Source organism: Ahaetulla prasina, chromosome 10 (assembly GCF_028640845.1).
Source record: "Ahaetulla prasina isolate Xishuangbanna chromosome 10, ASM2864084v1, whole genome shotgun sequence".
NCBI lineage: Eukaryota > Metazoa > Chordata > Lepidosauria > Squamata > Colubridae > Ahaetulla > Ahaetulla prasina.
Genome location: NC_080548.1, coordinates 32025404 through 32053397, shown reverse-complemented (window position 1 = coordinate 32053397; position 27994 = coordinate 32025404). Strand labels below are relative to the sequence as shown.

Genomic DNA, 27994 nt, shown 5'->3' with positions numbered 1-27994 from the left:
GCAGCTGCCGAGTGAGTTTTGCGACCTTTCCAGCCATTAAATTAGGCACACGGTGGTTAAAGGAATCGGGCTTCCCCATGGACTTGGCTCGCCAGAAAGTCGCAAAAGAGGATCACCTGGACACTGCGACCATCATAACTATGAGTCAGTTGCCAAACGTCTGACGGTCTGTTGCCAAGCGTGTGAATTTCGATCAGAGGTTGACCACCGGGTTCCCTCCAGGGTCTCAAGTGTGAAAAAAAACGATCACAAGTCACTTTTTTCAGTGCCGTTGCACTGTCGAACGGTTTGCTCGTCAAATGGCCGTAAGTCAAGGACTAGCCTGTATTCAAGAATGCAGTTTAACAGTTTCGGGATCCCGAATGCTGAGTTGTCCCTCTCTAAACCGAACCGCATCCATTTAGGCCAGGGGTGTCAAAGTCAATTTCATTGAGGGCCGCATCAGGGCTTAGGTTGACCTTGATGGGGGTGTGTGGCCAATTGGGTGGGCGTGGCTAGTTTGACGCCACTCCCCAAACTGCTGGCATGTTTCCTCTTCGCAGATCCGACCACATTGCAGGACACATTAGTTTGACACCCCTGATTTCGGTGATCAAGAGAGTAGATAAGGTGGCAGCAATTTTCTCCACCAACTGTATCCAAGTATAGGCTTGAGCTAGGGAGTCAAGGCAAACCCCTGTGTAAAATTAATATACATTAAATAAATAATAATAATAATAATATTTTAAGCACAGCCCTGGAGGCCAATGGCTTAGCGTGCTCGTCCCAACTCAGCTGGCTTGAGATTGTATGAAATTGTAACAGCATTCTTCTACTTCTTCTTCTTCTTCTTCTTCTTTTTTTTTGTCCCTTAAAGAAACTCTCATTTTGAGCAGACAGAGCAAACTCAATTATGCTGCGGATTATTAAATTACGGCAAGGCCACTTTGCTTCAAACCTGCCATTTCAGGACTGTTGGGTTTTTTTCCCCTGGCGCTGGAAATAGCAGAAGTTCTTTTGGATTGCAATGCAAGGGTGAACGAAACGTCCCCATTCACACAAGTGTAAGAAAACCACCGTCGCCACTGACTTTCTGGAGGACTGCCCTGAAGAGGAGTTTGAAAGTGAGGGTGGGGGCAAAGGGCGTGAGGAAGAAAAGGCGTTTCCTTCGACTTAGAACCAGAGTCAAGCTTCTAGTCCTCAAGGTTGTGGAATGGAATGGAATGTAGAATAACTGAATAACAACAGAATTAGAAGGGACCTTGGCTTGGAGTCTTCTAGTCCAACCTTCGCCCCAGCAGGAAACCCTATACTATTTATAGGGTTTATAGAATAGAATAAAATATAGAATAGGCTTTATAAAATATTCTATTCTATTCTATAAACTATAGGGATAATAGAGTAGAGTAGAGTAGAGTAGAGTAGAATAGAATAGAATAGAATAGAATAGAATAGAATAGAATAGAATAGAATAGAACAGAATAGAATAGAATAGAATAGAATAGATCAAAGGAGAGAGGTGGCATCTTTTAAGAAACTTGGATACCAGGTTTAGGAAGCCCCGTCTTTCAAATAAACCAGTGATATTTGTTCCTTCTGTAGCTCTTCTTCCTCTTCATAGTTGCAGAGCAAGGTGGATGTTTTATTGTTTTGGCTTTGCAAAACTGGTGGGTTTTGGGAAAAGCTGAGTGGGATTGATGGGAACAAGGTTGAAAAGGCAGTTAGGAAGCATGTTGTGCCTTAAAACACAGGCAGAAAATTCAATTTTGTTCCTGCGGGCCTCGACAGGGTCATAATTGTCTTCCTCGGGCCCCCTTCTGGGCTGCTGAAGTTTCTCCAACTACGGCCCCACCGGTCCTAAAACTGTCACTGAAGGTCTTTGATGCTCTGTTTCAATGTGCGACTTTGAAAGCTGGGAAGTCTTTTTGCCAGAAGCCGTCCTTCTCAAAATATTGAGAAAGATTTCTTCCTGCTTTCTGGCCCTTAAGGATACCTGGGTCACCCTGTAATAATCAACAGTATTAGAAATGACAGGATGCAAGCAAATAAATAAATAAATAAATACAGTGATGAACAAAGGTAAGTATAAGTGTCCCGGGATAATGTTGCAGGATCCAGTCTGAGTCGTTCCCGGGGGCCAACCAGGAGGTTTTGGGCTCATTCTCTGGAATGTGTGCACTGCGTTACCATATTATAAAAAAGATATTGAGACTCTGGAAAGAGTGCAGAGAAGAGCAACAAGGAGGACTAGGGGACTGGAGGGTTAAACATACAAAAATTGCTTGCTGGAATTGGGTATCTCTAGTTTAATGAAAAGAAAGACCAGGGGAGACATGATAGCAGTGTTCCAATATTTGAGGGGCTGCCCCAAAGAAGAGGGGGGATCCACCTATTTTCCAAAGCACCTGAAGACAGGATAAGAAGCAATGGATGGAACCAACGTGAGAACCATTAACCAGGGGAACTGCTTGCCACCAGAAGTTGTGGATGCTCCAGCACTGGAGGTTTTTAAGAAGAGATTGGATAACCATTTGTCTGGAAGGGCATAGGGTCTCCTGCTTGAGCAGGGGGTTGGACTAGAAGACCTCCAAGGCTCCTTCCAACTCTATTATTCTGTTATTCTGACTGTTCTAACCATTGTATTTAGATGGTGCCTGGTTATGTGTAGCTTTTAGTTGTTAATTAGGGTTTTGTTGGCTATTAAGTTGTTGATTGTTGTTCCAGATTCACTGCTGAGTTGGAGAATTAGGGGAGTTGTGGAATGGGCTGGTCCCCGGAGAATGTGACTTAGCTTTTTGCAGAATAATTTATTTGTAGGGGTCCTTAATTTGATGCTTGGGGCTACAGTTATGGGGGAAAGATGTTGGGTTAAGAGAAGACCTCTCTTCTCCTTGTGTGTACCTCGCTCCCTTCCTCCCTGTCTTTTAATTGTAAAAATTATTATTATCCTTGTTGTTGCTATTTATTATTTTCACGTTTACTGGCTTTGAATGTTTGCAAGCTGCCCAGTGTCGCCTCTAGTCTAATAAATGCATAAAAAGAAATAAAAAGACTGGATCCCAGCTGCAGTTTCCTGCCCTCTTATCACCCTTTGCCGTTTTCGTCTGAAAGTTACACAAAATGACACAACTCCTTGATGGGCCTCAAAGGCTAAAAACCACAGTACAGGTAGTCCTCGATTGAGCTCGAAATATCCCTTGCTATCCAAGACAGGCGAGTTTTGCTCCATTTTACAACCTCGCTTGCCACAGCTCTTACGTGAATCACTGCGGTTGCTAAGTTAGTAACATGGTCATTAAGCGAATCTCCATTGACTTTGCTTGTCAGAAGGTCACCAAAGGGGATCACACGACCCTGGGACACTGTCGTAAATACAGGAAGTCCTCAACTTACGACCAGTTCATTTAGTGACTGTTCAAAGTTATGAAGGCACTGAAAAAAGGGACTTAGGACCCTTTCCCCCCCACAGTTACAACCTTTGCAGCATCCCTATGGTCATGTGATCAAAATTCAGCTGCTTGGCAACTGACTCACTTTTATGACCATTGCAGTGTCCCAGGATCAGGTGATCCCCTTTTACGACCTTCGGACAAGCAAAGTCTACGGGCAGCCAGATTCCCTTAACAACTGGATTCCTAACTTAGCCACTGCAGTGATTCACTTAGCAACCGTGGCAAGGCAGGTCGTAAAAAGGGGGCAAGACTCACTTAACAAAATGTCTCCCTGAACGCCAGACATTTGGGGCTCGATCGTGGTCTTAAGCCAAGGATTATCTGTATGAAGCATTTGCCAAGCATCCAAATGCTACAAGGATGGTAAGTTATGAAAACGGGTCATAAGTCACTTTTTTAAGTGCCGTCGCAACTTGGGTCACTAAATCAGCTGTCATAAGTCGAGGACTAGCTGTCGTCGTTTCGCAGGTTCATGACAGCCGGAGAACGGGGTGGCTTTCCCTTGATCAGGAATTCTTGCAATACCTCACAAGATGTTGTCTCTTGTTTCCTTTCCCGCAGAAGATGGCGAGTACTTCCTTAAGGTCCTGATTCCCAGCTATGCTGCCGGATCCATCATCGGCAAAGGGGGCCAGACCATCGTCCAATTGCAGAAGGAAACGGGAGCCACCATTAAGCTCTCCAAATCCAAGGATTTCTATCCAGGTGAGTGGACCAATCCGCCTTTCTCTAGCCATGCGCAGCGGAGAGGCTTACAAAGAGCAGGTATTATTTTTGCTCCCGGGATACGATTTAATTTTTTCCCCCTGAATATTGTAGGGCGTTTTGTACATTTCTGGATTGAATATTGACTCCAAAATGGAGTACAAGTTAGTCCTCAGCTTACCATCACAATTGAACAATTCTCCAGCCAGAATGCTAGCGAACTTGAAAATGTGCGGACTTCAACTCCCAGAATTCTGGGAATTGAAGTCCACTTATCTTAAAGTTGCCGCAGTTGAGAAGCATTGACTGAAGGACTTGCTGTATCGAAGCTTGAACCTTGCGTGGACTGTGAATCCTCGTCTTGCAGAGGCATGATGGGAGTTGTAGTCCCAAACCCCAGAGGACTTCAAATCCTAGAATTCCCCAGCCAGCATGCTGGTGAACTTTAAGGTATGTGGATTTCAACTCCCAGAATTCCCCAGGCATTGTGCTGGTGAACTTTAAGGCGCATGGAGTTCCAACTGCTAATTGTCTTAGTTGGCTGGGGAATTCTGGGAGTTGAAGTCCACAGGTCTTAAAGTTTGAGAAACACTGACTTGCTGTATTTCTGCTTGAGCTCTGCTGAGGCTGTGAAGCCTCGTCTTGCAGGGACATGATGGGAGTTGTAGTTCCAAAGCCCCCAGAGGTTTCTCAACAGTGATAAGCAAGTCTTGGTCTCTCCCCTCTCCCCTCTCATGACCTCGGACCAGTGGTGAAATCCAAATTTTTTTTACTACCGGTTCTGTGGGCATGGCTTGGTGGGTATGGTGTGGCTTGGTAGGCATGGCAGAGGAAGGATACTGCAAAATCTCCATTCCCACCCCACTCCAGGGGAAGGGTATTGCAAAATCTCCATTCCCAGCCCACTCTGGACCCAGCCAGAGGTGGCATTTACCGGTTCTCTGAACTGCTCAAAAGTTCTGCTACCGGTTCTCCAGAACCTATCAGTACCTGCTGGATTTCACCCCTGCCTCGGACCCCTTCCTTTGCATCTAGCCTTGTGTTCATTTCCCTGCCCAGGCCTTTCTCTGTCTGGATGGTGCCAAATCCTATCCTTCCATATTCAAAGAAGGCTGCAGGATGTGCAGGAGGGCACCCCGGGCTCAGACTGGCACAGTGTTGTGGCCTGTCGGCCCCTGGCCCCTCCAGCAACCAAATCAGAGGAAGAGGAGGCGTGGGAGACAGGGCCTCCATCAAGGCAACCTGAGAGCTCCGAGGGGGAAGAGGGAATGGAGCTCACAGAGAGCGACACAGAGGCAGAGCCTGGGCCGGCCGTAAGCCTTCAGATGGAGAGTCAACAGCCCCCAGGTCTGGAAGTGGCTGATGAGGAAGAGGAGGAATAGCTGGGTCCAGGGCCTGACACGTGGATGCTAGAAGGCAGATGAGAGGAGAGCAGAGGAAATCTATGGGCCGATCCTTGGGATCGGCCCATAGATTTCCTCTGCTCTCCTCTCCTCGCCACTGCTGCTAGCGAAGCCCCACCCTAGCTCTGGGGATAAAAGGCAGGGGGTGGAGATGAATAGGTGTGGCAGACCACTATTCATCTACTGGCCGGCCAGACTTGTTCACCTGCAGTGAGAGAGAAACGTATTGCCGGGGCTGCTGATGCTCCTCATAAAGGAATCATTGCTTCAACTACAGAGGGTTTGTTGTGTTTGGGGAGCTGGGTCAGAACAGAAGGGGTTGGGAGCATGGAGGCTGCAGCGAGGACCGGATGAGCATGCGTGTCCCTTCTCCTGCTCTCTTTTTTTGGGTCTCTTTAATCCCAGCTGGGATTGAAGGACATACAACCTTCGGGTGGGGCAACTCCGCTAAGCCGCTTTGCCTTCTCAACCCTCCATAGCTGGTTTAGAGAGGCCGGGAAATCCTCCCTGATGCAAAAAAAAAGAATAAAAAAATAAATTAAAAAAAGGATGCTTGGGCGGATGAGAGAGAGAGGAAGAAATTGGCCTGGATGGTGTTGCCATGGCGATGGGGAGCAGGTGCCCTATTTGCCGGCAGCTTCCGGGAGGGAGCCCCCCCCCTCCCATTCCCTTCCCTCCCCTCCCCTTTTCCTCCTAAGGGGAAGGGAACCCCTCTCTATTTGACAGGATTTTGGCAGCTGTGGAAATGTAGTGCGAAGAAGAGGCAGAGCCAGGTGCCCTTGACAGCGCCTGGCGCTTCAGGGGCATTTGAAAAAAAAAAAAAAAGGCTCCCTGCCTTTGCAAAAATCTCGGCCTGTCCAGCTGACAAATCCAGTGGTTTGCAGCTCCTTCTGCCGGCTGGGCCTTCTCTGAAGATTTGAAGGGCAGCTTTTGGTGCCAGCCGGAGGGTTGGCGAGGGTGGCAGGTCTGGGCAGGGAAATGGCAGAAAGCTCGATGCAAAGGAAGAGGTCCAAGGCCAGGAGGAGGGGGATGGAGAGAGCTAGACTGGTTTTTCCCACGTCAGAAACCTCTCGGGGGGCTTTGGGACTACAATTCCCATCATGCCCCTGCAAGACAAGGCTTCACAGCCTCAAGCAGAAATTCAGGCAGTCCTTGACTTACAACAGTTCATTTAGTGACGGTTCGAAGTTACAACAGCACCGAAAAAAGTGACTTAGGACCGTTTTTCAACACTTTTGACCGTTGCAGCAACCCCAAGGTCAGGTGATCAAAATACAGGCGTTTGGCATCCGACTCATATTTATGACGGTCGCCGTGTCACATGCTCCTCTTTTGCAACCTTCTGACCAGCAGAGTCAATGGGAAAGCCAGATTCACTTAACCATCGTGGCAAGAAAATTCCTAAAATGGGGCCAAACTCACTTAACAAACGTTTCCCTTAGCAACCTAACTTTTGGGCTCCGTTGTGGTCGTAACTCGAGGACTCCCTGTACAGAATTGCTGGCTCTGGAAAAGGAACCTCACTTTTGCAAGCAGAGACGAAAAGCTCAGCCCAGATTTCCAATTTCCTGTTGCCGAAGAGAACGGCATTTAAAATCTGTGTTTTAAAAATCCGGACCCCTAATTTGGAAAGGGGAGGGAGTGGCAGCCTGCCAAAAAATAAGGGAGGGGCCCCCTCTGGATCCCAACCAGGGGTGCTACAATCATCCTGCGCCCCCCAATTTGCATCCTTGGAAGCATTTTTTGCTTGGGACCCTCTGCAGAAGTTTGGTGTGGGATGTATTGAAGCCACGGAACTTTTGAGTGAACGGAAAGGAAACAGGAAGGGCTGGTTGGGCAGGGCTGGACCGGCCGGCGGGGGGGAAACAGATTGAATGGCAGGAAACGGGCCTGGTGATAAGGTGACGGGCAGGACACGGGACACGGGAGGCAGCCCTTCAGGGGTGGGGAGGCCTGGAACCAATCGGGACGATTGGAAGCCGATGAAGGACGGTTGCGGGAATTGGGTCCGGCCAGTCTCGAGAAAAGAAGGGGTGGGGGTGGGGGACAGAAGAGCAGTCTTCCAGTATTTGGGGGTCCACTTGTTTTCCAAAGCACCAGAAGGCAGGATAAGAAACAATGGATGGAAAGTAATCAAAGAGAGAAGCAACCTGGAATGAAGGAAAAATTTCCTGACATTGAGGGCCATTAGCCAGTGGAACGACTTGCCACCAGAGCTTGTGGGTGTTCCACCCCTGGAGGTTTTTAATATGAGACTGGACAGCCGTTTGTCTGAAATGGAATAGGGCCATGGGGGCGAACCTATGGCCCGTGTGCCACGGGTGGCACGCGGAGCCATATCGGTTGGCACACGAGCATTGCCCTAGCTCAGCTCCAGCGCGCCAGCTGATTTTGGGGCCTTCCAGGTTGGGAAACAGGCTTTTTCCAGCCTCAGGGGTGGGCCATTTTTTTGCTCTCCCCAAGCTCCAGAGCAGTGGAGGGTTTCAAATTTTTTTACTACCGGTTCTGGGTGTGGTTTGGTGGGTGTGGTTTGGTGGGCGTGGCATGGCTTGGTGGGCGTGGCTTGCTGGTGGGGAAGGTTACTGCAAAATCCCCATTTCCTCCTGATCAGCTGGGACTCGGGAGGCAGAGAAGAGATGGGGGCGGGGCCAGCCAGAGGTGGTATTTACCGGTTCTCCGAACTACTCAAAATTTCCGCTACCGGTTCTCCAGAACTGGTCAGAACCTGCTGAAACCCACCTCTGCTTCTCCACCTCCCCTCGAAGGTCCTTCGGAGGCCAGAAGCAGCCCGTTTGCCAACATCTGGAAGTCAGGAAACGGGCTGTTTTTGGCCTCCGGAGGGCCTCTGGGAGTGGGGGAAGGCCATTTTGGCCCTCCCCAAGCTCCTAGAAAGCCTCTAGAATCACGTGCTGTTCTGTTCTGTTCTAAATTCTTCATTCTTTCTGTTCTGTTCTGTTCTGTTCTGTTCTAAATTCTTCATTCCTTCTGTTCTGTTCTGTTCTGTTCTGTTCTAAATTCTTCATTCCTTCTATTCTATTCTGTTCTGTTCTGTTCTAAATTCTTCATTCCTTCTGTTCTGTTCTGTTCTGTTCTGTTCTCTTCTGTTCTATTCTGAGAAGCCACCTGGTGTTAAGGAGAAACGTGGTAACAGTGGGGACAATTAACCAGGGGGAGCCCTATCTCGAAGGTGGGAGGTGTCTCTTCCTTAATTCCAGAGCACATTCTGCACATGCTCAGGAACACATCCATCAGGGCAGCTTCCCATCAACCGGGAATGCCTCTCCCCCTCCCAATATCAGATTCTGGGGGTTCCAATATGGTAGGTTGGGGGGATGGTTTGTCTCCTCCCCATGCCTCTTTTTCACCCCTCCCCCACAGCCGGCTTTGGATGAGACCCCAGCAAAAGACGGCAGGGCTGCCGAGGCCACGTGGGCAAAGTGGTCCCCTCTTTTCATCATCCTCTGGTTGCCTTGGCGATAGCCTCCTCCCCTCCCCCCACCAAGCTGCCTCCTTTTTGCGGATGAGGGGGTGCCGGTTGCCGTGGCAATGGGCCCTGGAGGCCAGCCGCCACGGATTGGGAGGAGGAGGGCGGGGAGAGCCTCTGTGGGTTGCCATGGCAATCGCAAGCCGGGGAAGAGAAGCCGAGGATGCGGGACCCATCTTGGGGATGGGAGTGGGGTGTTGAGTGGGGGCAAGCAATTTGCTGGAGGGTTCAGCCTTCTAGACATCCTTATCTCCTCCTCCTTTTCCTCCTTCTGCTTTCCTTTTTCCTCCTTCTCTTTCTCCTTCTCCTTTTTCTTGTGTGTCCAATCTCACTTGGCTAATAAAGAATTCCATGCTATTCTATATTCTATTCTATTCTATTCTGTTCTGTTCTGTTCTATTCTATTCCTTCCCCCTTCCCTCCTTCTCTTCCTTCATTCCTTCTCCTTGTCATTCCCCTTCCCCTTCTCCTCCCCCCTCCCCTTCCTCCCCCCAGGCAAAGTGCAGTCCTTCCCTGCTGCCACCACCTTCTATTGCCCCCAAAAGCAGAGTTTCCATTTTTCCCCTTCCAAAGCCCCCGCTGCTTTGCATGCCCCAAAGTCCTGGCCACCCCTGGCATCATCGCCTCTAAATAACAAGCCGGCCACATGGGGAGACCCAGAACTGCAGTGGGCGGGGCCAGGGAGCCAGGTGGGCGTGGCCAGGTCCTCCCAAGGGCGGAAGGACCCTGGGGCTGTTTGGCTTTGCCTTTGGACCTTGGGTCTCAACACAGCCAAAGAAAAGAGAATCCCGGTAAAATAAACCTTCGGCTGTTGTGTCTTTCTCACCCAAAAGGGAAGGGAAGGCAAGCAAGCTGGGCCCTCCATTTGGGGGTCCCTAAAAACAGGATGGGGGGTCCAGAAGCCTCAGGCTCCTTCTTTTGCAAGAAGTGGGATCAGGGAGCAGGTGAGAGCGAAAAATCTTTCTTGTTTGCAAGATCCCTGAATCCAGAATCCTTCAGGGTGGATCGAGCGAGCGGGTCCTCTTCCCAAATGCTTCTGTTCTTTGCGCTGGATTTTATTGGCGGCTGGTCCTTGACTTACGACCACCATTGCCCTCCTCCCCCCACATTTCGATTGTTAAGCGAGGCAGCTGTGGTGAGCTTTGCCCCGTTTTACAACCTTTCTTGTCACGGTTGTTAAGTGAATCTCGGCAGTCGTAAAGTTAGACACGCAGTTTCAGTCTGGTTTTTGCTTGTCAGAAGGGGGATCACGTGACCCCGGGATGCTGCCACCGTCATAAATACGAGTCCCTTGCCAGGCGTCTCAGTTCTGATCACGTGACCAGGGGGATGCTGGTCATAAGTGCGAGAAATGGTCACCAATCACTTGTTTTCAGTGCTGCTGTTCCTTCCAGCGGTCACTCAGTGAACCGTTGTAAGTCGAGGACTGCCTGATTTAAAGTTATATGCTGCCCATCTCACTATCCGAAGCGGTTTGTGGTCGCTTGTCCCTCCAAGCCGAGACCCCTTCTAAGAAAAGGGACCCAGCCGACCTCAACCCCTTCCAGAGCTGCCAAGTCCCATTTTAAAATGTGATTTTTTTCCCCCCCCTCCACGCAGGGACCACGGAGCGGGTATGCCTGGTGCAAGGCACCGCTGAAGCCCTCAACGCCGTCCACAACTTCATTGCCGAGAAGGTTCGAGAAATCCCGCAGTCGGTGGTGAAACCCGAGTCTGTCAATATCCTGCAGCCACAAACCACCATGAACCCCGATCGGGCCAAGCAGGTGAAGAACTGCTGGTGGATATGTCCTACCGGTGGGGTTTTAATTTATTGGTGGGGAAATGTATAGTTTTGGAAAAGAAAAACAGAAGGTCTCTGCGACGGGCGTTTCGCTTAATTTGCCTCTTTTGAACTTGGCAACTTTAAGATGGGTGGACTTCAAGTCCCAGAATCCTCCAGCCAGCTGGCTGGGGGATTCTGGGAGTTGAAGTCCACCCATCTTAAAGTTCATTAGCAGTCTGGCTGGGGGATTCTGGGACTTGAAGTCCACCCATCTTAAAGTTCATTAGCAGTCTGGCTGGGGGATTCTGGGACTTGAAGTCCACCCATCTTTATTTATTTATTTATTTATTTTATTAGATTTTTATACCGCCCTTCTCCCGAAGGACTCAGGGCGGTGTACAGCCGAAATAAAATACAGAGTATATACAATTAAAAGAAATTAAAAGAAACTATTAATAAATGGCCGATAATTTAAAAAATTTACAAATGTTTAAAATCTCTAAAACCCCAATTTAAAATCAACTATTTATGCCAGTCCTGCTTGAGTAAATAAGTATGTTTTTAGCTCACGACGGAAGGTCCGAAGATCAGGAACTTGGCGTAAGCCAGGGGAGTTCGTTCCAGGCGTCGGTGCTCCCACAGAGAAGGCCCTACCCTGGGAGCCGCCAGCCGACATTGTTTGGCGGACGGCACCTGAGAAGGCCCTCTGTGAGAGCGCACGGGTCGATGGGAGGCATACGGTAACAGCAGGCGGTCTCGTAAGTACCGGGTCCTAAGCCATGGAGCGCTTTAAAGGTGGTAACCAGGATCTTGAAGCGCACCCGAAGACCACAGGAAGCCAGTGCAACTACGGAGCAGTGGTGTTACGTGGGAGCCTCGAGCGGCTCCCATTACCACTCGCGCAGCTGCATTCTGGACTAACTGCAGCCTCCGGGTGCACCTCAAGGGCAGCCCCATGTAGAGAGCATTGAAATAATCCAGCCGAGACGTAACCAGAGCGTGAGTGACCGTGCATAAGGCATCCCGGTCAAGGAAGGGACGCAACTGGCGAACCAAGCGAACTTGGTAAAAAGCCCTCCTGGTGACGGCCACCAGATGTTCCTCAAAGGACAGCCGGCCATCCAGGAGGACGCCCAAGTTCTCATGCAACCTCCCCAGCAACCTCCCCAGCAACCTGTCCACGTCCTTAAAGTTCATTAGCAGTCTGGCTGGGGGATTCTGGGACTTGAAGTCCACCCATCTTAAAGTTCATTAGCAGTCTGGCTGGGGGATTCTGGGACTTGAAGTCCCCCCATCTTAAAGTTCATTAGCAGTCTGGCTGGGGGATTCTGGGACTTGAAGTCCACCCATCTTAAAGTTCATTAGCAGTCTGGCTGGGGGATTCTGGGAGTTGAAGTCCACCCGTCTTAAAGTTGTCAAGTTTAAAAAAACCTGGATGAGCCCACAATTCCCATCATCCCCAGGCTAGCGAAATTCGAGGAGTGGTGTAATCCAGCACATTTAGATGCTATCAGATTCTGCCACAGCCTTATTATTTGAGAAAGATTTTTTATTTTATTTTTGCTCCTGCTACCTTACCAATCCATTGGTTGCAAAATATGGGAAGTCTAAAGGTTAAGCAGATGCTTCTGAAAATATCCACCCGAAACATTATGAAGACTTTTCATCACCTCTCAGTTTCATTCAGCTTTTCCCGAGCACCTAACATTCAGATCGTGTGCTATTTTTTACCATTTGGCTGGTACAGCCGAGAGTCACCTGGGAGCAGTAGTGCTTATTTTGGGCTTTAATTGATGATTAAACATTGCAGAGGGCTGTCAAACTAGACTTCTCTTTCTATTATTTGCTGCGCTTGAAAAGGGATCTAAATTCAGGCCCCGCACGTGGACTGACAATCGGGCATTTTCAAATATAAATTCCAACCGATTCTTTCTGAGAGATATTTAAAATAGATCTCCATTTCTCCTGCGTTAAAAACCTGGGCCGGTTACATTTCAGCAATGCATATTTTGATTGATTGATTAAGTTTATAAGCCGCCCATCTCGCTATTTCGAGAGCGATTCTGGGCAACTCATAGTGCAATAAAATAAGAATATAAAAACTCATTTATCAGTGTAGAAACACTTAAAATTACAGGAATTCAAGAGAAAAAAACAGGATAAAAACCCATCAAAATATTAGGGTCTGATGCTTTCTGCTGTCCAGATCAAACCTTAAAAAGTTGGCTGAACCAACTTTTTGGGTGGCAAATAAATGTGATAAACAAATAAAAATAAAGTACATCAACAAAAATGCAAAAACACAATCTACCTTCTGTTTAAACAAATAAACAGCCCCAAAGCAATTCATGCTGTTATAAAAAGGGAGCTGCACAGAGAAAGATCCGTATTTCCCCTATTAGCAGAAGAAAATGCCTTGAAAAACTAGGAGGTGGTCTCCCCTCCCTCGTCTTTCTCTTTCTCTTTCTCTCTCTCTTTCTCTCTTTTACTTTCTCTGTCTCTCCTCCTTTTTCTTTCTTTCTCTTTCTTTTTCCCTTTCTCTTTTTCTCCTCGCTTTCTTTCTCTCTCTCTCATTTTCTTTCTTTCTCTCTCCCTTTCTCTCTTTTACTTTCTGTCTTTCTCTCGCCTCCTTTTTCTTTCTCCCTCTCTCTTTTCCCCTTTCTCTTTCTCTTTCTCTCTCTCTTTTTCTTTCTTTCTCTCCCTCTCTCATTTTCTTTCTTTCTCTCTCCATCTCTTTCTCTTTTTTACTTTCTCTCTTTCTCTCTCCTCCTTTTTCTTTCCCCCTCTTTCTTTTCCCTTTCTCTCTTTCTCCTCGCTTTCTTTCTCTCTCTCTCATTTTCTTTCTTTCTCTCTTTTTCTTACTCTCTCTCTCTCTCTCTCTTTCTTTTTCCCTTTCTCTCTTTCTCTCTTTTGCCATTCAAGCTTCATGTACACAGAAGGGATTGGATCACAGGTCTGCATTGTCCCTGGATTGTGCCGTTGCTATGACAGCCAGTTGTGGGTTGTGGCTACAAGCCAGGCACAAAGATGGTGCCACAGTTACACAGGAGGCCGGGATGGGGTACAGAAGTCACTTTATCTGCCCGTCTGGATAGATGTGGAAAGAGAGAAAGGGCTCCTGAAATGCTTCCTTGACTCCTAAAATTACCCTCCTCTTTTCAGAAGATGTTGCGACCTTCTTCCCACATTCTTATGAAAATGCCCTTTTTAAAAATATTTTTTTAATCCTACCTTTATTTTTTCCGGAAATAACTCAAGGCTACAAACATACCTAATACTCCTTCACTCTCATGTTTTCCTTACAATGACAACAACAACCCTGTGAGGTGGGTTGTACTGAGAAACCCATTGGAATTGACCCAAAGTCACCCAACTGGCTTTCAAGTCAACGGGGAAACCAGATTCACTTAACAACCATGTTACTTAACAGCTGCAGTGATTGGCTTAAATTGTTGGCAAGAAAAGTCATAAAATGGAGCAAAACTCACTTAACAAATTTCTAACTTAGCAACATAAATTTTGGCCTCAAGTGTGGTCATAGGTCAAGGCCTTCCTGTATCCAGTCCAATCTCCAGCGCCAACAGCATTATTAAAGAAACCCACACAAGCACCCACAAACACACCGACACACAATCTTGTTCAAGGCCCCTCACATTTAATTATATCTGAATCGTAGGAGTCTAACTTAATCCCAGTATACGTTGAGTGCCTTCTTACTAAACCCACGGACGCTCAGCCATTCGGCAGAGGCACCGCCAAAATTCACCAGGCGCCTGCTTGTCTTCCAAATTCACCATCCCGGGCAACAACCACACAGCCAATGCGAGCTTCTAGTCCTCATGCATAATTCATATTCCCCCCCCTCCTTGTCAGTAAAGGGCACATGAGGTTCCGGCTATAAGTAGAACAAGTCTTGCTTTCCTCTCATGTGTGCATTTGGGCGTGTGTGTATGTGTGTGTGTGTGTGTTTGTGTGTGTACGCTCAGACAGAGATTTCTCTTTCTATCACGTCTAAGACAGAATGCCTGGAGCCCAAACATGTCAAAACTTCGCCTGTCCCTCTGTTGAAAGGGTCACAAGCCGGCCCAACCCCTGAATTGTCCTAAATCTTGAGGGGTTTCATGGATGGAGAATGATGCTGTCCGTGGTGCTGAAGGCAGTTTTGCAATTAGGCTGTTTGGCAAATAGAGAAAAATATAGGATGATTTTTTAAAAAAAAAAATTAAAAAGGGGATGGGGGGGGGAGGAATAAAATTAATGGGCCTCCATTGTCTGCGGTTTATTTTATATGACTTTTTAACTGACCCCTGACAAGACAAGACAAAGCCTTAGTAAGACCACACTTGGAATATTGCATCCAGTTTATTTATTTATTTATTTATTTATTTATTTATTTATTTATTTATTTATTTATTTATTTATTTATTATTCAAATTTATATACCGCCCTATCTCCCGAAGGACTCAGGGCGGTTCACAGGCACATAAAACATCTGTATACAATTAAAATAACTATTAAAAAACTTATTCTAATGCCAAATATTAAAAATATAAATATAAATCTTAAAACCAAATTTAAAACCCTATAAATTTAAAATCTATGAATTTAAAATCTAAGCCAGTCCTGCACAGATGAATAAATCGTCTTGAGCTCATGACGGAAGGTTGAGGTCCGGAAGTTGACGGAGTCCTGGGGGAGTTCGTTCCAGAGGGTGGGAGCCCCACAGAAGGCCCTTCCCTGGGCGCCGCCAGACGACACTGCCTAGCTGACGGCACCCTGAGGAGTCCCTCTCTGTGAGAGCGCACGGTCGGTGAGAGGTATTCGGTAGCAGTAGGCGGTCCCGTAGATAACCCGGCCCTATGCCATGGGCGCTTTAAAGGTGGTTACCAACACCTTGAAGCGCACCGGAAGGCCACAGGTAGCCAGTGCAGTCTGCGCAGGATAGGTGTCATCACGGGAGCCACGAGGGCTCCCTCTATAACCCGCGCAGCCGCATTCTGAACTAACTGCAGCCTCCGGATGCCCTTCAAGGAGCCCCATGTAGAGAGCATTGCAGTAATCCAGGCGAGATGTCACGAGGCGTGAGTGACCGTGCATAGGCATCCCGGTCTAGAAAGGCGCAACTGGCGCACCAGGCGAACCTGGTAAAAGCTCTCCTGGAGACGGCCAAATGATCTTCAAAAACAGCCGTTCATCCAGGAGGACGCCCAAGTTGCGCACCCCTTCCATCGGGGCCAATGACTCGCCCCCAACAGTCAGCCGAGGACTCAGCTGACTGTACCGGGATGCCGGCATCCACAGCCACTCTGTCTTGGAGGGATTGAGCTTGAGCCTGTTTCTCCCCATCCAGACCCGTACGGCCTCCAAGCACCGGGACAACACTTCGATAGCTTCATTGGGGTGGCCCGGTGTGGAAAAGTACAGCTGGGTGTCATCAGCGTACAGCTGGTACCTCACACCGAAGCCACTGATGATCTCACCCAGCGGCTTCATATAGATGTTGAACAAAAGGGGCGAGAGGATCGACCCCTGCGGCACCCCACAAGTGAGGCGCCTCGGAGCCGACCTCTGCCCCCCCGTCAACATTGCATCCAGTTTTGGTCACCACACTATAAAAAAGATGTTGAGAGTCTAGAAAAAGTGCAGAGAAGAGCAACCAGGATGATGAGGGGACTGGAGACTAAAACATATGAAAAATGGTTACAGGAACTGGGCATGGCTAGTCTAGTGAAGAGAAGGACCAGGGGAGACATGATAGCAGTGGTTCTAATATTTGAGGGGCTGCCACAGAGAGGAGGAGATCAAGCTCTTTTCCAAAGCACCCGAAGGCCAGACAAGAAACAATGGATGGAAAGAGATTCAACCTGGAAATAAGGAGGAATTTTCTGACAGTGAGAGCAATCAACCAATGGAACAGAAGTTGCCGTCGGAAGTTGTGGGAGCTTCATGGAAGCTTTCAAGAAGAGACAGGACTGCCAACTATCAGAAATGGTGTAGGGTCTCCTGCTTGGCCGTGTGTGTGTGTGTGTGTGGACTAGATGACCTACAAGGTCCCTTCCAACTCTGTTAATACGTTACAAAAAACTGGTTGAATTGGATCGCAAAGGAGTTTAGAAAGCAGTGCAGGTAGTTGTTGGCTTACAATAGTTGGTTTAGCGACTGTTCAATGTCACAACAGCACTGAAAAAATGGGACTTATGACCGTTGCAGCATCCATGTGGTCACGCAATCGAAATGTGGATCCTTGGTAAGAGACTCCTAGTTACGATGGTTGCAGCGTCCCGGGAGGGTGTGAGAGGATCCCCCTTTTGGGATCTGACAAGCAAAGTCAACGGGAAAGCCAGATTAATTTAACAACCATGCTACTAATTTAAAAATGGCAGTGTTTTTGTTTAACAACGGTGGCAAGAGAGGTCGTAAAAAGGAGTAGATCTCACTTAACAAATGTCTCACTTAGCAATATAAATTTTGGGCTCAACTATGATCGTAAGTCGAGGACTATCTGTAGAAACCCTAAACCTGTGTCAATAAAGCCTAATTACTGTTTTTATTGTTGTTGTTGGCATGAAATTGTACTGATGAGTAACCGGGTGATCTGGTTCCCCACGGACACACTAGCTTAGAAACACCATCATCCCAATCTTTTTATTAGGGATGATATCAGGAAAAATTTGATAAGAAAAGTATGTATTTAATATTACATGTCTTAACAGTGGCGAGGATTATCTTCGCCCAATATTGGGAAAACAAAGAAACTCCGCAAGATGAAGTGATAATTAGGAAGATATTAGATTGTGCAGAAATGGATAGACTTATGTTGAAAATTAAACAGAAAGAAGAAGACACAAAATATTACCAAACATGGAATTTATTTTACCAGTGGTTGGAAGAAAGGGGCGGAGAGAATAAGAATGGAACCTGTATTGGTAAAGCAAATTAAATACCCAGACAACACAATGTTCATTAAGCACTAAGAAATGTAATTAATAGAAAATTAATAAAATTTATTATTATTTTTTTAAAAAAGGACATCATCCCAGTTTAGCCCACTTTAGCACGATACGCCATCCTGACCTGATGTAGAAGAGGGTTAGAAGTCACAATCCAAACTCAATGCTCTTCCTCTCCTTTCCCCCCCAAATCCAGGCCAAAGTGATCGTCCCAAACAGCACAGCCGGGCTGATTATCGGCAAAGGCGGTGCCACCGTCAAAGCCATCATGGAACAGTCCGGCGCTTGGGTTCAGCTGAGCCAGAAACCCGAAGGCATCAACCTCCAAGAACGCGTGGTGACCATCAGCGGTGAACCCGAGCAGATCCACAAGGCCGTCGACATCATCGTCCAGAAGATCCAGGAGGATCCGCAGAGCAGCAGCTGCCTCAACATCAGCTACGCCAACATTACTGGCCCGGTGGCCAACTCTAACCCAACCGGATCACCCTACGCCAACTCTACAGACGTTCTACCCGCGGCCGCTGCCGCCGCCACCGCTTCAGGCTTGTTGGGCCACACCAGCCTGGCCAGTGTTGGCGCCTTCCCAGCTGCCCTGCCGGGCTTTTCTGGCAGCGACCTCTTGGCCATCAGCACAGCGCTCAACACCTTAGCAAGTTATGGATACAACACCAATTCTTTGGGGCTCGGCCTCAATTCAGCCGCCGCTTCCGGAGTCCTGGCCGCGGTGGCCGCCGGAGCTAACCCAGCGGCTGCGGCTGCCGCTAACCTCTTAGCTTCGTACGCCAACGAAGCTTCTACGAGTACCACGGCCCCAGCCGGTGCAGTTGGCGCCTTCACCTTGGGCTCTTTAGCGGCGGCCACTGGGGCAGCCAATGGCTACTTAGGGACCGCCTCCCCGTTGATGGCCAGCTCCTTCCTAGCCACCGAGAAGCTAGTGGAAAGCGCTAAAGATATGGTGGAGATTGCAGTGCCGGAAAACCTAGTAGGTGCCATTTTGGGCAAAGGCGGGAAGACGTTGGTCGAGTATCAGGAGCTGACAGGGGCCCGCATCCAGATTTCCAAAAAGGGGGAATTTATTCCAGGTACCAGGAACCGTAAAGTCACCATCACCGGCACGCCAGCCGCCACCCAAGCCGCGCAATATCTCATCAGCCAGCGAGTAACGTACGAGCAAGGAGTCCGGGCCACCAACCCACAGAAAGTGGGATAAGAGGAGGCCAAAGAGAAGGCCTGGGGAGGGGAGGAGGAATAGGTTCAATCAGCCCTTTAATAGTGAAAAATGGTAACCGCCATGACCCCGACCCCTGCCCAGTGCCCGTCTCTCTGACACACACACACACACACACACACACACAGATACACAGAGCCCCTTCTGATTGGGACGCAGCCCATCCTATTCTGCTGGACGTTTATTTTACCAACGGTGTGGCCTGATTGTGTATATATTTCTCTCTCTCTCGATCTATCTATCTATCTATCTATATATATGGCGACGTTTTCTTTTCTTTTTTCAGTTGATGGATTTGAATAGAGAAACAAAAAAAGATTTTTTTAAAAAGAAAACAGTCCTCTTTCTTTCCCTCTCTGTTTCTGAGTCTCCGAACGAGTCCGATGGAGCCAGGACCAACCTCTCTAGCTTTCTTTCCTCTCTCCGGGAGAGGGTAGATCAGCTTCAGGGATCTCTCGGTGGGCTCTCCGGGCCCTTCTCCACGCCCACCCGGAGCTTTGATCACTGGTAGATGGTCAGGTGGGGTCTTGGGAAGGAAACGGGGAAGGAGTTAGGGCAGGGCCGGAACCGTGACCTTATTCCTGCCGTGATCGATTCCGCTTCTCTCTTGGAGCGGAACAAGGCAGTTGGGTTTGCGCTTCTGAGTTGCGTTGTTTGTCCTGAATGAAGAGGAGGTGGGAGAAGGAGAGGTTGGCGTAACAACCTTGTTCAGTTGGCTTTGAAACAAACAACTATATCACCATTCAAAGCACATTTTTACAGGTAGTCCTCGACTTACAACCACAACCTAGCCCAATATTTCCATTGCTAAGCAAGGCAGTGGTTCAGTGAGTTTCGTCCCATTTTACAACCTTTTCGCCACAGCTATTAAGTGAATTGTTGTTCAATGAATCGTGGCTTCCTCCCCCTCCCCACCTTGATTTCGCTTGCCGGAAACCGGCTGGGAAGGTCGCAAAAGGGGATCCCGTGATCCCGGGACGCTGCAACGGTCATAAATGTGAAAAACTGTTTATAAGATCACTTTTCTCAGTGCCCTTGTAACTTTGAGCGGTCACTAAACGAATGGTTGTAATTCGAAGACTACCTGAATTCATAGGGAAACGCTGTGTCCTTTCTCTCCATTTTCCCCACCCTGGTGATCGAAACAAGGTCCTTAGATGATCATTTCGTAGGTAGGATCTGTTTTTGGTGTTCTACTGAAGGAGGAGGAGCTTGAACAAGGGGTAGAGAACTGGATCAAGGTCTTGACACAGAGAACTTAGAACGATAGGTGTCTTCTTCTCTTGCTGGGGATCTGGCCCGGAGTTGCTGAGGCGACTCTTCCTAGGGTTTGGGATGAGCGTCCCCACAATTGTAAAGAAGGCTGAACCTCCTGAGAGACAACCTGTGTCCTGGAAGGAGAAGGTCAAGGCCCTTCTTGTGTGATGCAAGTCAGACTTGTGGAGTCGGGCTCAGAGGTGGCATTCAGCCGGTTCACCCAAACCGGTAGCGGAAATCGCAGGTGGGCCTGCCCACCCGCCCCGCTCTATGCCATCCTGTTTAGGCACGTTTTTGAGGCCGGGCGCATGCGCGGAAGGCGCGCGCTCCCATTTGCAAACCAGTAGGGAAAGTAAAGTAAATTCTACCCCTGGTCAGGGGGTGGAGACCTTCTTCCTGTGGTCCACCTACAATCTGTTGTGTCTTCCTTTCCCAGTTGAGGTGCTGCGTCCCCTTGACTCTCACATCCAGCTGTGTTTGGGCCACAGGAAGAACTTCATACACGAAGGTGCCATCTGAGCTTGGAAAGGCCCAAACCCCAGGTTTTAGCTACAACTCTTAGCAACAGTGGTGGGAAATTTGGAAGGAATGACGGGGCAATGGAAGCTCCTGTTTCTCCAGGGGGCCAGTCAGGTGCACCTGGTGAAGAAACAGAACTTGTCAGTATTGTGGGCTGTTGAGCTTTTCCTCAAGCCCAGACAATTGCATTTTCTTTCCGACTTCCTTTTTTCTCTGTTTATTCACCCTCTGATATGGTGTTCCTCAACTTTGGCAGCCCAAAGAGGTGTGGAACTTCAACTCCCAGCCAGCAAAACCGTTGTATCTTAGGAGGTTTCAATCTCCCATCAGAATTTTGGGAGTTGAAGTCCACACCTCTTCCAGCTGCCGAGGTTGAGAACTTGCTCTTAGTATAAACCAGCAGTATTCCTAAGCCACCATGGGGATGTGGCCTTCATTCATCTGCTCCCTTCATTCATGAATCTTCCCAGTGAGGGAGTTCTGGTAGCTTTTTTCTTCTTCTTTTTTAAGATCATCATTTGACCGGGGCTTCCTGTTCTCAGTGTAAACTTCAAGTAGCTGTGAAGGCCACATCAAGAACAGGTCCCTCCACCTAAGAGGTGACTTTCCTCTTGGTAGGACTCTGCGTCTTGATCTTCTAGTTTGGTTAGTTTCCAAACGGGATGACCGCTGGGTTATCTCCTCCTCGCCTCCTCTCACCCTCAAAAGGGTGCAATGGATGGATGAAGGAATGAATGAATAAATTTAAAAAAACAACAACACAGGGTATCTCCCTGCAATGTTTACATATCGGGCTCGCGTCGTTCTCTCTGTCTGTAGGGAACTCGCCAGCTTGTCGGCTTTTGAAGGTTGCCAGCATTTTAACCAAGAGTTTCTTGATCGTGCTGGGTCCCCCCCCCCCCCGCCCCCGAGGATGATCAGAGTCCAGAGTCGGCCAGCAAGGCTGAACAAATCGACCACATGTCATTGCAGTGTTTGTGGTAGCTCGTTCTTTGTGTGTTTCTTCTAAGAACGGTGGCATTTATCCAGACAGGGCTGGAAAAGTTAGCTTGAGTGAGGACCTCACATCGTTGGCTTGTCTGATGGCTTGTGACAGTTCCCGGTTCCGTCATTTGGCATAAAAGGCCTGAGTTGTGAAGTCAAAGTCTACCTCTTCCCAGGAGATCCCACCAAGGTGTAGAAGATAGGATGATGGATGTCTACCCAGGCATTGTGTTGGTTGAGCTAGGCTTGTTGGAAATGAAACAGAGTTGGTGACCTCATGTTTCTTGAAGTTTGGGGGAGAGGTCCCACGGGAGCCCTAGAGAGCCCCAATGTTCTCCAGGATAGAAGTTGCTGGCCGGTGCATTGGGTGTCCTTCTCAAGGCTGGAGACCCAGAGAAGCTGGAAAAAGTAACTTAAGGAGAGAAAGTCTCCAACCTCAAGTTTCTTCTCTGGAGGGCTTGGCCAGGTCCTTGTCTGTCCCTCTGGCACAGATTTTCCTATGCTGCATTAAAACTCCCCGCCCCCACTTCCTCCCTCGACTCTTCAGCACTGAGTTATGGACTTCTGCAATATTTCAGTGACTCTCAAAGGAGGGTGGGTGGAAAAAAACCACAGTTCCTTTCAGACTGTCTCCAAACCATCGGGTTGGAGATTCAGATCTGCCGGGAAAGAACTTAGCACACGGCCCATCTTTCCTTGATGCTCTTAAAACAAAGAGTTTGATCAACTGACCGGCTCGCTTAGGCCAACGGCTCTGGCTTCAGGGCGGTAGAAGTGGGGACATATAATGGGTGGGTGGGTGGGTTTAATCTCTTAGGTAGTAGCATGTGTCTGTTTTCCTTCTTAGGCCGAAGGGAGGGTCTTAAGACTCTGAGAACCACTAGAGAACAAACAAAAACAAAAATGTGAAACTTATATACTATTAATGTGTTGGTTTTTTTAAGGAAGCAATATCTATTTAGCATCTTGCACTGATTTTATGGAGTAAGAATGACTGCAATCAGAATTTTATCGACTGAGGTTCACAGCTAGGGATGTTTTTCGCAGGCAGGGGGCGGGAAAACCCCCCTGCCTTTCCACTGGCTGAGATTCTTCTTCTTGTTATTTTTATTTTTACAATGAACAAAAAAATACCGTTGCAGTTTTGCAGGTGCATTGCATATCATGCTTTCCTTGGGGTGGGCTTGGGGGGGGGCTGGGGGGGGCCGAGGGGAGAAGGACGATACGCGGAACAGATTTTTGTGCCAAACTCTCTGCGTCTTTTTAAACATGGTCAGTATTGAAGGGAGAAAGAGCCTCTTGCCAATTTCTGCCCTCCCACCCCCACCCCACCAAAAATCCTGTGTATTTTTCGACAGTACAGATTGTCCTCGACTTACAACTCCCGTTTAGACCATAGTTTCCATGGCTGGGGGTCATTAAGTGAGGCCCGATTTTACGAACTTTTTTGATGAAGTGAATTATCGCAGTTGTTAAGCGACTTGGATGGTCATTAAGCGAATCCAACTCTCCCCCCCCCCCTTTAACTTGGCTTGCCGGAAGTCAGCTGGGAAGGTCTTAGCTGGCAATCACGTGACACCTTCCCCCCCCCCCCCCAAAATACATGCTGGTTGACAAGCGCCCGAATTTTGATCTCCTGACCACGGGGAATTCTGCAGTGGTCATAAGTGCGAGGACCGGAATGTCAGTCCCCTTTTTTCAGTGCCACTGTAATTTCTGGCGGTCGCTAAATGGAATGGTTGTAAGTTGAGGACAACCTCTATCTGGTCTCTGCTTCTTGTTATTTCACCCCATTTTCCTTTCTCCCTCGGGAGGTTGTGTGCCGGACTGGGTACCTTTCAGTATCGCAGTTGTGGGCCAAGGAAATGGAGATTCGGCAAGAAACAAGGAGAAGGGCATTCTGCCTTGAATTGGGCTCAGCAGCCCCGGTGGGCCAAGGTCTCTCATTTTCCAGATTCCTGTAAAATTCCTGCAAAAAGGAGGAGAACCAAGGATGACCGTGAAGGCCCCTTTCTCTGCCCTTCCTCAGTCGCAGAAATCCATCTGAAATTGCGGAAGTCGGCTTCCTTAATTCTGGTTTCCCCCCCCCCCAAAAGCGGCTTTCGGGTTTTAATTAAGGAAGCTGGCTTTTGCACTTTGCAAATTCCGCAAATTGCAAACAAACAAACAAACAAAAAATTGCAATTTCTTGCAGTTTGGGAGGCAGAAAATCCCATTTCCCTAGCAGAATTCCTGCTCTTTCTCCACTGCTTTTTAGGATAGGACTCCGAGGAGAAAAGACATCAGGTCTAGAAATAAAACTAGAATATTGGGAGGTGAAGTCCACGAGTCTTAAAGAGGTGAAGGTTTAGTTCATTCTTTGGTCCCCAAAACCTGCTGCCGTGCCAGGCTGGGCAGAAAGTCTGCATGTCCCTTTAATTCAGGGGTGGGCAATTTATTTCCAAGCCCTTTTCCTTGCCTCTCCTTCTTTTCACTTTCCTCCTTCAAATCCACGCAATTACAGGTACTCCTCAATTTACGACCACAATTTCGGTTGCTAAGCAAATCCGGCTTCCCTTCCCCCCCCCCACCTCCTTTGACTTTTCTGGCGGGAAGTCAGCCGGTAAGATCATAAATGGTGATCACACGACCTGCAGCTCTCATAAAATCATGCCGGTTGCCAAGCACCTGAATTTTTAATTTTGATCACATGACCATGGAGGAATGCTGCAATGGCCATAAGTGTGAGGACTGAGTCACGTCTCTCTTTTTCAGTGCCATTGTAACTCCAAACGGTCGCTAAATGAGACTTTTAATTTTTTTAAGCAATCAAAAGTTTGGGATCGCCGAAAGACAATTCTGGTACCTTCTCCGAAGAACAAATACACTTCAGAAAAATTACTGACATATCCTGTTTAAAAAGACGCACTTTCCCACCCACCCCATTTTTGAAGTGCCAAACTACTATTATTTATAGGGAACGTGCAGCTTTTAAAATAAAATTTGAAAGAGGCAAAATGTTGGGGAAGCTAGGGGCATTTTAATATTTAAAAACAAACGTTTAAAAAAAAAGATAAGTGTAGTTAGCGGATCTGGAACCTGGATCCTTAGTAGCTTTTAAATATATAAATATAAATATATATATATATATAATTTTTTTTTCTATTAAAAAAGAGAGAGGCCATTGAGGACTTTCTGTCACTGTTTAGGAATCTCCATAGCTGTCTTGATGCTAATTTCTCGCTGGTTGGAGGCTTGATTCCTAAATATTTTTCATCACAATCTTAGGGGGTGTGATTGTCTATTTGATTCCTTTGGGGAAGTGTGAATCTGCTTAGCAAAACGATGTCGGTGTTCTACCGTATTCATTGGGGTTGTTTTTCTTTTTTTAAAACAAAAAAACAAAACAAAACAAAACCAAGCAAGCAAAACAATAACTCCAAATCTGATAAAATGCCATGGTGAGTTTTTTTGTTTTTGTTTTTTGAGAGCAAAGAGAGAGAGGATTCCTGCGTTTGCTGAGCCTAATCCTGCTTTGGTAGAAAAAAAACGTAACCTTACTTACTCAGGCATATGCTGGTTTGCGAGTAAAGAGGAGAGGAAAGCCGGCTGGATTGTTAAGTAACTCCTAAAGTGATTGATATATGGATTGATACCCAGCTCTAGAAAACATTTATTCTTCCTGCTCCAGCAAACGGTGGTTTTTGGGCTGCAGGCCTCTTTGGATACCCGAGACCTGCTCTGGCCAAAACCAACCCCGGGGATTTTAGCTGGAGGTTCCTAAATTCCCTTCCCAACTGTGTCATCTCTCCATCCTAAACCAGAATAAGGTCTCCTTGATGTCGATGGGACCCATGTGCAAGTCAGTGTTTGCTGTGAAGCACCTCAGTCCGGCTGTGTTTCTGGATCCGCCGGCTGTTCCCCATGCTGGGATGTGACCTATCATGAATCTCAAGGGTGGGATTGAGGGGGAATTACTCCTGGTTTTGACCTGGTTCTCCTAACCCCCATCCACTGGAGAAACAACGTTGTTGCGCCAGGGGGCGGTCAATCCTTCACCAATGGCGTCCTGGAGAGGAAACCAGGGCCAGCGATGGCGAACCTTGGCCATCCGAGGGCCCGTTTTTAACCCGTCTCCTCTCTTGGCCAGATTCCATTACTGGGACTTACTGGTACCTGCAGGTTCTCTCCCTTCCCCACCCCCAACCCCTTTGGATCAGTTCCTAAAGCAACCCTCCCTTCGATGCATGAGGACCCTCTCCCCTCTCGGTGCACGGAGGGTCAGGGTTGCTTGAGCAAAGCAGTGGTGAAACAAGACTTTTGAGCTTTTTCATGTGCCAAATATGAGCCAGATGTTTTTCTGAAACCCATAAGGACAGCTTTGGGGGTGGCGGGGAGGTGGGGGAAGGCAGCCGGGGAAAGTGGCCCAGGCCCGGCTGGACTTGTGTGATGTTCCCTCTTCCTGGTGTCTCATCCGAGGTCTCCTGTCCTGCTTGGATTCACTCTCTAAGTCACTCCCGTCTCCTGCCTCCTGCCAAACCGGGGCAGGGAAAACCTACTTGGTGCTTCTGAACCCAAGCTTGAAAGATGAGGCCAAAAGAGGGCCAACCCCAGAGGAAAAAAAAAAAGGGGTGTGTGTGTGTGCGAAACATCCCTCTCCCCAAATTCCAAACCCCCCCCCCCCGAAGGACCAAGACGCAACGTTGTCGTAGCTCCTAAGTCACCATCACCCAGCCGGAGAAACACAAGTGGCGAGTTGCGTTCTTGCCTCCCTTCCCTTCCCTTCTTCTCCACATCGATCATCTCAGTGGTGGCTAGTTTCTTGTCTTCTTCCTTTCTTAATTTCCAGGGAAATTGGATCAAAATCAAGTGGTTTGGTGGCAGGAGGAAGGGGATAAAGCGAAGGGGCGAGAGTGGACCTTCTGCAACTAAGGTCTTCTCGGTGGTGACCACCCACAGTTGAACGTGAACGTTTGTCAGGCGCAATTCCTCCTCCTCACCACCCCTCGTGTGAACATCCCCAATGTGTTTTCGAATGCCGAGCCTTCCTATTTTGTCCCCTCCGCCGCCCCTTTCCTCAAAAGCCGCCTGATATTTCTTCTTTTGGTTTGTGTCGGGACATTCTCATTGTAACCCGGAGCATCCTTTTTTTCCATTCAGCATTTTGACACGTCCGCCCACTACAAAGTTCTCTCTATAAATATATATATAAGTATATATAAATAAATATATATATATATATATATATATATAAGTATATATATATATATATATATATATATATATATATATATATATATTATTTTAAAAAAACAAACACACACTTATTCTAAAGCAGCGTGGGACTCTTTATAACAATAGCTGGCTACCTCCGGACTGCTCTTCCCTCCCCCCCTCAAAATTCACCTCCATATCTTCCTCCACATCAAGAACATTTTTCAAGTGTTGTTTTCTCGGGCGACGCAACCTTTCATCTTTTCCAACGTTTGTTTGTTTGTTTTTTCCAACGTCAACTTTTTTGCTTCATCTGAATTTGGGGAGCCCCATCTCGAATTCTCTCGCTGCCGGGGACCGCTCATCTCGTTCCGATTCGTCTTCTGAACTTTTGAACTTCACCCCTTTCATCATTTTGAACTTTTTAACAACCCACCTTCTATGTCCATCCAACCTGTGTTTTATGGAATTCTTCCTCATCTTCCATATTACAAAAACAAAAGAAAAACATTTCAAAAATTATATATATAAGTATAAATAAATATTAGCGGCGGGAGGGTGCGAAAGGAAGAAAAAAAACCCGCAAGAGACTGTCCAAGTCTTAATGATCTAGACGATTCGAAGAGGGGATTTGATGTTACAATTTTTTTCCCCTTTAACTGTGAAGAAAAAGAAAGAAAGAAAGAAAGAAAAACCGTTTCTCCACCATTGCTTCATTGTAAATGCTTGGTTTCTGTTTTAAACATGTCTGCGGAGTTGGGGGGGGGAGGGAAGACAGGGGTAGAAGGGGGACCATGACCTTTTTTTATTTCTATTTTATTTTATTTATTTTCTGTTCTCGAACATCAGAGGCACAGCCGTGCGTAAAAGAACTGGAGGTTTGGAAAGCAAAACAGGTCTGTTAAAATTTAATTGCCCGGAAAAAGTTGTAGAGCAATGAAGACGTATTTATTATTGCTCACTAAAGCAATATCAGAAGGGACGGGATGGCCCCACTTCCGTCATGAGGGGAAAGGAGAGTGTTACCCATTAAACCATCTCACACGGGAAAAAGAAAATCAAACTTACCTTT

The 27994-nt window shown here is 47.6% G+C and overlaps 1 protein-coding gene across 6 annotated transcripts in view; it reads left to right on the top strand.

Moving 5' to 3' along the window:
- Positions 1-26938, top strand: part of NOVA2 (NOVA alternative splicing regulator 2) — a 44712-nt gene extending 17774 nt beyond the window's left edge. For 4 of the 6 annotated variants that reach the window (XM_058196007.1, XM_058196012.1, XM_058196010.1 and 1 more), the window contains 3 exons: positions 3993-4136; positions 10623-10789; positions 17935-22503. In XM_058196007.1, coding sequence (XP_058051990.1) covers positions 3993-4136; positions 10623-10789; positions 17935-18951 — 1328 coding nt within the window. In that variant the 3' untranslated portion in view covers positions 18952-22503. Of the gene's footprint in view, positions 1-3992; positions 4137-10622; positions 10790-17934; positions 22504-26557 lie in introns of those variants that run through there. The other 2 variants (XM_058196009.1, XM_058196008.1) reach the window with 2 other exon arrangements.
- The last annotated feature ends 1056 nt before the right edge of the window (positions 26939-27994 follow it).